Source organism: Triticum urartu, chromosome 5A (genome assembly GCF_056163025.1).
Source record: "Triticum urartu cultivar PI428250 chromosome 5A, HENAU_Tu73, whole genome shotgun sequence".
NCBI lineage: Eukaryota > Viridiplantae > Streptophyta > Magnoliopsida > Poales > Poaceae > Triticum > Triticum urartu.
This window is the reverse complement of record NC_141877.1, coordinates 571,891,370-571,901,877: the sequence shown is the minus strand read 5'-3', so window position 1 is coordinate 571,901,877 and position 10,508 is coordinate 571,891,370. Positions and strand designations below refer to the sequence as shown.

At 50.6% G+C, this 10,508-nt stretch overlaps 1 protein-coding gene across 1 annotated transcript; it reads right to left on the bottom strand.

The window, feature by feature from the left end:
* Nucleotides 1–6,003: 6,003 nt before the first annotated feature.
* Nucleotides 6,004–8,524, bottom strand: LOC125510648 (UDP-glucose 6-dehydrogenase 4). Its single transcript, XM_048675890.2, has 2 exons — nucleotides 8,342–8,524; nucleotides 6,004–7,765 (listed from the first exon to the last, which is right to left on the bottom strand). Exon 2 carries the CDS (start codon nucleotides 7,747–7,749, stop codon nucleotides 6,307–6,309), a length of 1,443 nt encoding a protein of 480 aa, XP_048531847.1. The 5' UTR covers nucleotides 7,750–7,765; nucleotides 8,342–8,524; the 3' UTR covers nucleotides 6,004–6,306.
* Between the last annotated feature and the right edge of the window lie 1,984 nt (nucleotides 8,525–10,508).

Below are 10,508 nucleotides of genomic sequence, written 5' to 3'. Positions count from 1 at the left end.
TTGTAAGAGTTATCCTATAAGTTGTTCCAGATGGATCCTTTTTGTTTCCAAAGTCTGATCTTCACCGGATGACCATGTCAATGCTATCTCGAAGCATGTCCATGGTACTCCGATTTTGAACAAGAACATTGAAGCTAATGCTAAATGTTTCCTGCTCAATTATCCAAACACCGTTGTATGTGTAATATCATGAGCTTCCTCCCCCTTACTTAAGTGGTTTTCTACCTTCTATCCGGTCTTGGATATCATACTCTGCTTGTTCTTGGGAAGGATATACCCCTGAAATATGTGTTTAAACACATTTTCCTTTCCATTGTTCTGTTTAATCTGTTAATCACATTTTTCCTTTCCATTGTTCTGTTTAACCTTCTTGAGGTTTATATGATCTAAGCAGCAATACGTCACTGCTTTTATAAGCACCTCAGTGTATAACTCTCTCAGTAAGACCCTGATACTATTGTTGATGACATTCTGGTATCCACCGATGGATGAGAACTTTGCCTAATGGTCCGCCTTGTTCAACGAGCAGGAAAATGGTTCTCTTTGTCCCTCGCCCTTGGTACCAATGATGCTACCAGCATAACTGACCGGTTATTCACTGACATGCCTTGCTATCATGACCGTGCAAGATGTCCATGCCCTTCCTTCTTTAACCACATGGTGGGCCCATAACCCACAGTTCCATAGGATCGAAACCTGACTCTTCTGTACATCCTGTTGTCAAAGTTATTCCTCGCGCTTGACTTCATATGTAATTCACGGGCCACCTGCCTAGTGATCTATTCTGGTATCAGACGCAATACTTGTTCTCGTTGCTCTGAACCCCTTTCACCTTCTTTCTGGGCATCGAACGATTGCCTGGCTGCTTGAAACTTCTTATTGTACATTCGAACTTTACTCTCGATGTGTTTTAATTGTTCATCTCGAGAGGTTCTCATATGCCCATTCATGGGTTAATCCCAGATTATTACCCCTATGGCATTCTGTCATTGTCGATCTGCCCCATTACCTATTCGTAAGTACGAAGGAACCCCTGAAGAAAGGATTACGACTTCATAATGATGACCTGAAGCAGTGGACAAAGACATAAACGTAATGGATCGACCTCTTCGAGAAGAGCAACTAAGACCTAGAAGAACCGTTAGAATTTCGTAACCTATTCTTCCCCCTTACTCCCCTCTTAAATCTTGGGACGAGATTTCTTGTAGTGGAGGAGAATTGTGACGCCCGGATAATTAAGCTACAGTAATTCTCTGCTAATGATGCCACGTCACTTCGGTTACTATCGCTAATCTCATGTTAGTTCGAAACCGATTCAAATTCAAATTCAATTAAAGGTAAATAGTAAAATTTTCAAATATCAAAACTGAAATGTTCGGGTTGTGTCAAATAAATCGTACGTAATTATGGTGGAGAAACCAAACTTTGATAAAATGTTTAAAGGCTCTAAAACAATTAAAACAGTAGTGAAAACAATTAAACAGATGTCTATTGAATTTATAAAATGCTAAAACTATTTTATTATGGGTTAAGAATTAATCTTACAGTAGTTTGTTGATAAATACAAATTTAGGCACTAGTAGTAATTTTTATAAAACTAAAACTAAAAAAACTACAAAAAAAGAGAAAAGAAAATATAAAAAATAGAAAACAAAACTAACAAAGAATAAAAAAGGAAATAGAAGAACTCCCCCCCCCCCCCCCGCTGGGCCACGGCCCAGCAGGCCATCGAGCCGCCAGGCCGGCCCGGTTGCACCCCACACCCCCTATATCCACCCCACTAGGGGAAACCCTAACCACCCACCCCACTTCCCCCACTCGTTCCCTCCCACACGCCTCTCTCCCCTTCCCCGTCTGGATCGGGGCAGAGGGCCCCAACCCCCCTTCCCCACGCCGCTCGTCGTCTCCGGCACCCAGCCCCGTGCCCCGCCGCTGAGCTTGGTCACCAGGCGCCGCCCCTCCCGGTCTCCTTCCTCTCCCTCCTACACCGCGCAGTCCTCCCTGAAGCCACCACAGGACACCGTCGCCGCGTGAGGACCGCTCCGCCGTCGCCAACGCCACCTCGCCGGACGCCTTCGCGGGATTGCTTCCCCCGTCGTCCTCCCCACGCCCCGCTGCCCATCCCCTACGGCCGCCGTGAGCACCTCCCGCTCCTCCTCTCCCCTCTGTCCCTCACCCACGCACTGCTCGACGTCGCCCGCGGCCACGCTCGCAATCGCCGCGCCATGGACCATGCCTCGTCCGGCGTACCCGCGCTCGCCGCCACTCACCTAGCCTCACGTCGACCGCGCGCCCACCCCGCCGTGGTCGCCCTCACCACCGCGCCCTCCCCCTGCGCGCGGCATGCCCTCTGCTCGCTGCTGCCGCGCCCGAGAGCGCCCTCGCCACGGCTGCGCGCGCTGGCCGCGCCCCGTACCTGCCCGCGTCCTCCACCCGTTAAGGCCCCTGGCCCTATGACAAACGGGGCCCACCCCCTTGAGAACGAAAATGAAAGAAAAAAATAAAAAAAAATAAATGAATATATAAATACATAAATGAATAAAATAATTAATGAAATAATTAATTAATGAACTCATTAAGTTAATTAATCATATTTAATTAATCTAATTAACCTGTTAGTTTAATTAAGCAGTAGTTACTTTAACCTAAACCCTAATCAACCTAACAGTGTATGACAGGTGGGTCCCACTGGACCCACACGTCAGGTTGACGTCATGCTGACGTCAGCGTGCACTGTTCTGGATAATGTTGAATTAAGTTAATTAAATAAATGCTATTTAAACCTTTTAAAATTAATATAAAATGAACCGTAGCTCGTATGGAAAAACTTTGTACATGAAAGTTGCTCAGAACGACGAGACGAACCCAGATACGCAGCCCGTTCGTCCGCCACACATCCCTAACCTATCGAATTCGCAACTTTCCCCCTCCGGCTCCTTTGCCCGAAAACGCGAAACACCGGGGATACTTTCCCGGATGTTTCCCCCCCTTCGCCGGTATCACCTCATACCGCGTTAGGGCACCCCTAGCACCGATACTTGTCATGTCATGCATCGCTATGCATCTGTTTTCTTAAATATTTATTGTTTCTTCCCCCTCTTCTCTCGCTAGACACCGAGACCGACGCCGCTGCTACCCAGTACGACTACGGTGTTGACTACCCCTCTCTCTTGCCAGAGCAACCAGGCAAGCCCCCCCTTGATCACCAGATATCGCCTACTCTCCTCTATACTGCTTGCATTAGAGTAGTGTAGCCTGTTACTGCTTTTCGTTACTCCTATTCTGATGCATAGCCTGTCATTGTTTCTACAACTGTTGATACCTTACCTGCAATCCTAATGCTTAGTATAGGATGCTAGTTTACCATCAATGGCCATACATTCGTGTCTGTTTGCCATGCTATACTATCGGGCCGTGATCACTCGGGAGTTGATCACGGATATATACCTATACATAATATATGATACTTGTGGTGACTAAAGACGGGTCGGCTCGTAGGAGTACCCGCGAGTGATTCACGGATTGGGTCCGAAAGGACGTTTGTCCCGACGGCCCTCTGAGTGGATCTTTGTGGCGAAGCGACAGGGTAGGTTGAGACCACCTATGAGAGAGGTGGGCCTGGCCCTAGTCGGCGTTCGCGGTTATTTTAAGATAACACGTTTAACGAGATCTTGGTATTTGATCTGAGTCCGGCTACTGGCCTATACGCACTAACCATCTACGCGGGGACAGTTATGGGCACTCGACGTCATGGTATCAGCCGAAGCCTTCATGACGTCAGCGACTGAGCGGCGCGCGCCGGATTGGACTGGAACGCCTGCTAGGCTAGGTCTGCTTCCGGCCGCGTTCGCAACGTGCAGGTGTGCAATGGGCGATGAGCCCAGACCCCTGCGCCATAGGATTTAGACCGGCGTGTTGGCCTCTCTGTTGTGCCTAGGTAGGGTTGTGACGTGTTGATCTTCCGAGGCCGGGCATGACCCAGAAAAGTGTGTCCGGCCAAATGGGATCGAGTGTGTTGGGTTATGTGGTGCACCCCTGCAGGGAAGTTAATCTATTCGAATAGCCGCGATCTTCGGTAACAGGACGACTTGGAGTTGTACCTTGACCTTATGACAACTAGAACCGGATACTTAATAAAACACACCCTTCCAAGTGCCAGATACAACCAGTGATCGCTCTCTAACAGGGCGACGAGGAGAGGATTGTCGGGTAGGATTATGCTATGCGATGCTACTTGGAAGACTTCAGTCTACTCTCTTCTGCATGCTGCAAGACGGAGGCTGCCAGAAGCGTAGTCTTCGGAGGACTAGCTATCCCCCTCTTATTCCGACATTCTGCATTTCAGTCCTCATATGATATCCTTATTCCATTTGATACCAATGCATACATATGTAGGGTAGCTCCTTGCTTGCGAGTCCTTTGGATGAGTACTCACGGTTGCTTTGCTCCCTCTTTTCCCCCTTTCTATACCCGATTGCTGCGACCAGACGTTGGAGCCCAGGAGCCAGACGCCACCGTCGATGACGACTACTACTACTCGGGAGGTGCCTACTACTACGTGCAGCCCGCTGACGGCGACCAGGAGTAGTTTAGGAGGATCCCATGCAGGAGGCCTGCGCCTCTTTCGATCTGTATCCCAGTTTGTGCTAGCCTTCTTAAGGCAAACTTGTTTAACTTATGTCTGTACTCAGATATTGTTGCTTCAGCTGACTCGTCTATGATCGAGCTCTTCTATTCGAGCCCTCGAGGCCCCTGGCTTGTAATATGATGCGTGTATGGCTTATTTTATTTGTAAAGTTGTGTTGTGATATCTTTCCGTGAGTCCCTGATCTTGATCGTACACGTTTGCGTGTATGATTAGTGTACGATTGAATCGGGGGCGTCACAGAGACGACCAGGATTCGTGGGGGCGGAGATGGAACGCCGCCTCCGGTGGACAAGGTCGCCCAGCTAGGTACAGGATCTACGCCGCCGCCATCTTCGACAAGCTAGAGGGATACGGGCACACCATTAGGGCTAGGCTTGGGGATTTTTCAGGCCTCAGCCGCCGCCGCTCGCATTGGAAGGAGAGGGACATGACCGGAGATCGGAAGTAAAATAACTTGAAAATGAGGGACTACTTGGCAAAGAAGAGCGCACATATCTCTTCAGTAGAATATGGCCATCCAAGTTCGATCTGACGACCCAGGTCGATTTTTTCTATTTTTCTACCATAAGCCTGTTTTCTATTGTATAGTTGCTCCCGGAACAATCGGCGTCGAGAAAGGTGTGGGAGCTGGAGAAATGAGCGTGTTTACGTGTGTGAACCGGAGCTGGAGAAAGGTGTCGCGCGCTCACACAACCACGTACTACTACGTATATGTACGTGGGCGTCGGTGGGAAAGTGGGACGAACGCCGCTCCACCCACCTAGGCGACGCGGTCCAGGTCTGGTCGTCGACTGGCACACATGCACGCCGCGTCCGCGCCTCCGCGCCGTTGCACGCACCACTTGGCGATCGACCTTGACCTGCAGCACCCAGCACGTGCCGCCGCACCGCTGCGGATTCGATCATCAAACTTGTCTGACGCGATCGCCGGCCGGCATCATCCACGCGCACTCCACCTGTTGTTCACAGGCGTCGATCGACGACTTTGCCTTTGCCGTGGGCGCCGGGCCGGCGCGGAATGGGGAATAGCATCCCACACCGTGGAAAGATGGAAGCTGGAACTGGAAGACGTGTGCGGTAGGCCGGTAGAGATGCGTGCCGACCCGGCGGCGAGACGGGCCTGCTGCCCCACGCATCACCGGGCCGCGTCGATGCCGGTTGTCTCGCCATGGGTAGGCCTCTCTGTCTCTGTCTGATCCCTGCAACATATTCCGCGGCAGAGGAAACTGAAACTCCATTCCTGGGTCCTTCTGGTTCAGAGAGGATCATGTGACTACTAGTCGATTTTACGCTACTGGCCAACAAGCTACTAGAGTGAAGCAAAACACACGAGCAAACGAGGAGCAGCTGCAAACTTGGCGAAAAAACACATTGATTCTGTAATGATTTCAGCAAAACAGGCTACAAAGTTCGTTCATGGGATACAACGGAAAACCTCCTCAGGCAGCACAGGGGCCCGAGGATTTGATTATAAGTAAGATCTACAGACGCAAACATGTATCGAATCGAAACTTGACAAGACATGAAGATTTACTAAAATTTTATGGCCGACAGAGAAAATGTAGATGCTTCTCCTGCAAAATGCAAACTATAAATAATGAATGATGGTCAAACCACTTCTTGCTCTTCCTCCGATCCGGCGGGGCGACGAGGTGAACTTAGGCCACGGCGGGCATGTCCTTGAGCCAGCCGTCGAGCGGCTTGCCGATGGAGTAGACGATGAAGCCCATCTCCCTGAGCTTCTCGGCGTCGACCACGTTGCGGCCGTCGAACACGAAGGCCGGCTTCTGCATGTTGTCGAAGATCTTCTGGTAGTCGAGCTTCTTGAACTCGTCCCACTCGGTGAGGATGCACACGCCGTGGGCGCCCTTGCAGGCCTCGTACGCGTCCCACACCACGCTCACCTGCTTCACCGCCGTGGGGCTGGTCGGCTGCAGGTGCATCGGGTGGTCCCAGTCGAACTTGTTCATGGCCAGGTCCCGCTGGATCTGCTCCTCCGTCACCTGCGGGTCGTAGATGCTCACCTGGGCCTTGTCGCCCACCAGGCCCTTGCACACGTCGATCGCCGGCGTCTCCCGGGTGTCGCCCGTGTCCTTCTTGAACGCGAACCCGAGCACCGCGATCTTCTTGCCGGACACCGTGTTGAACATGGACGACACCACCCGGTTCACGAACCGGCTCTTCTGGTAGTCGTTGATCTTGATCACCTGCTTCCAGTAGTTGGCCACCTCCGGCAGGCCGTTGCACTCGCAGATGTACACCAGGTTCAGGATGTCCTTCTGGAAGCACGACCCGCCGAACCCCACGCTGGCGTTCAGGAACTTGGGCCCGATCCGCGAGTCCTTGCCGATGGCGTACGACACCTCCGACACGTTGGCGCCGGTGGCCTCGCACAGCGCCGACATGGCGTTCACGGACGAGATCCTCTGCGCCAGGAACGCGTTGGCGGCCAGCTTGGAGAGCTCGGCCGACCACAGGTTGGTGGTGATGATGTTCGCCTCGGGCACCCAGTGGGCGTACACCTCCTTGAGGGCCTGGACGGCCTTCTGGCCCCCGGGGGTCTCCCGGCCGCCGATGAGCACCCTGTCGGGCTTGAACAGGTCCTCGATCGCCGTGCCCTCGGCGAGGAACTCCGGGTTGGACAGGATCTGGTAGTTGATGCCCTTGCTGTTGTGGGTCAGGATCTTCTCGATGGCCTCGGCGGTCTTGACAGGCACGGTGGACTTCTCGACGACGATCTTGTCCGACTTGGACACGTCGGCGATCATCCGGGCGGCGCTCTCCCAGTAGGTGAGGTCGGCGGCCTTGCCGGCTCCCAGGCCGCGGGTCTTGGTGGGGGTGTTCACGGACACGAAGATGATGTCGGCCTCGGCGACATGCTTCTCAACATCAGTGCTGAAGAAGAGGTTCTTGCCCCTGCAGGCCTTGACAACGTCGTCGAGGCCGGGCTCGTAGATGGGGAGGGTGTCGCTGTTCCAGGCGTCAATGCGGGGCTTGGAGATGTCGACGACAACAACCTCGATCGCCGGGCACTTGATGGCAATGACGGCCATGGTTGGGCCGCCCACGTAGCCAGCTCCGATGCAGCAGATCTTCACCATCTTGGCTGCTTACAACCTGCGATGACAGGAAAGAATCGTCTTCAGAGGACTGAAAAACAGAGCATCGACAGCTCTTATCAGTTATCACACATCTCAGAGATGAAAAACTGAAGCAATGGAGATTCAGATCTAAGAAAGACAGTAAGTCACAGAAATGCTCTCAGAGTTAAAACTACAGATATGTTATAAGAAATCTTCTACCCAATTAATTCAGCAAACAAGCATGAGATGCTAGCAACATCACAGCATGATCTAATTTGAGGGTAAAAAAACGCTGCGCCTACTTCTGCAGACTGCATACGAGGAGCATGACAGACTGAACGGAGATCACACCAATCATCCGATCCACCGGCAGCTTCAACACACAGCAGGCCAAACGAAAATCACAGCACGGGGCACCTACTATCCAAACCACTAACTAAATCAAGACAATGAATCTCAAACCAACCACCGGCCAGATCTGAAGGCAGCAAGCATCTTCAGAGAAGCCGAGAAAAGAACAGCATCCACAGCATGGAAGCCACTCTCCTCGCAAAGATCAGGCACCAAACCACAGACCAAACCTAACCAGATCAGGGAGGAAGACGCTCACCAGATCTCAGGAACTCGGGGAAGATCTCGAGAGGAGGGGCGCGCACTGCTGGAGGAAGGAAAGCAAGGGAGGCGACTTCTTGGTGTATGCAGAGAAGAAGCTGCTGCTGCCCACGGGTTGTATGCAGAGAGGAGGCTGCAACTCCTTATATACCCCGTTGCCCGAGGCCACCAGGTTGGATCTACCCCTTTGCTCGCTGTGGAAAATTAACCGTGTGGAGACCGGTCAGAATTCAGAAGCCGGAATAAATTGAGTAGGTGTGTGTGGGCTGGTCTCGCAAGGCAAAGTGCCGCTCTCATGCCACCCATGAGCCCACCAAACTTGCGCTGATAGAAAAGGGTTCAGACGAGTCCATGACACACCACCAACCTCCTCACTCTAACCAATCAGAAAAAAGAAAAAGAAAAATACCACGCTGTTATGGAATAATTAATTAGTGTGTGACCAGATCTGAAGGTTCCGGACCCTTTTTTTCTCATTCTTATCTCTGAAGTTCAGTGTATGCATACAAAATAAATACAGAGGAAGTGGCTGTGTACTCGTATCCCATGAACCAAGGACATGAATAGCGTGGAAGAATAATTGGGGGCAAGCACATGGACTATTTTAATCGATGGTCAACTATGACAGCAGCAGAGTAATTTTGAGGACAAAATCACCTTAGGATGCTGAAGTTAGAGTGTTCGGTTGAGATGTAAGAAATGCTGCCTTGCTGTGTCCAACCAATGGGAGCATGCAATGGAAGCCTTCAAAGCCCAGACACGGTCAAAATCAGGAGCCTGATGTTGATGCCGTTGCTTGCCCCAACGACACTCTACTCTCTCAAATCTCACCAATCACCATTAACCACTTGCAGTTTTTTACTGGTTAAAATGCAGTGGCTGAACCTTCCACAGGAAAGCTCCGGCATCCATGGTAGTACTCTCAGATTTGAGCTCTGAATATATATATATATATCTTATTTCAAGAGAAAAAGGAGTGCAGCCACGAAAATACAGAATTCTCTATGGTCCTACTCTTAAGTCACTGTCATTTGATTTTTCTTTGACAACAAGTCACTGTCATCTGATTAGTGCAGCTAATAGACTAAGAAAGACTCCTCGTCTTTCTTCTCTCTTGAAGGCATCACTTAGGAAAGATACTGACAGGCAGGGCACTTGTTTACACAGTCCAAGGTCATGGGTTGTCACATGCTTGTAGCTAACAAAGTCAACAAATAGCAGAACTTCCTTTTGTTATGTGACAAATTTCTCAAGTACTACTACAATGCATTATTTCTGCACATCACATGAAAGAAACAAAATAAAGAAAATATATTCAAATCATCAAAATACAAGCCATCTGCGCTCTTATACCAAAAAGAAAAATCATAACACTCTGCCAGTTTCTTCAAGATCAAGAAAGTCGTAAGAAAAGCATAACAAAACAGACCATAATGATTAAAGAACCTCCACCAACAACATCAACAACAAAATATAGAGAACCTCTTAGCTCAGAGACATTTTAACAAACACCGGATCTGCATCTCAAACCACCCCCAGTCTCAACCATAATCTAAGCAGCAGATCCACCGACATCGGATCCGCGAGCCCCCCCCACCCGATTCGGTTGGAGGAGCAACTAACGGAAGGAAAAGCTGGTGGTGGTGATCCGCCTTTGAGTGCGGCTCAAGCGAGCAAAGCGAGCGGACGCAATAAACCCCCCTACCGACCACTGTACCGCGAAAGCACCGGAAAATTAGCGACCCGAGCATCCCGAGCACGCAAAGAGGACAGCGACGAGTGCGTTAGTTACCTTCAACCTCGGGCGGCTTTGCTTGATGCGACGGAGGGCGACGCTCGGTTTACCCTCGTCTCTTCTCTATGATCTGGTTTGCTTGGAGGTTTTGTGTGTGTGTGTGTGTGTGTGTGTGTGTGATGACGAATATACCAAACGGTTACAGAGTACGCCTTTATTTTTCATTTAATTACGGAGTTTTTATCTTCATTCAGGGAAGCGTGTGGTAATTAGTTGCCAAAAATGCAGCGTCAATTAGTGTCAGCCAGGAAAACGTATACGGAGATGGCTCGGCGAGGCCGTTGCGCTGTCGCAATCTGCTCTATGGAGGACCTGAACATGGACCTACGTATCTGTACGTGTCCAAACTCCGTACCGAACTGCGACTGCG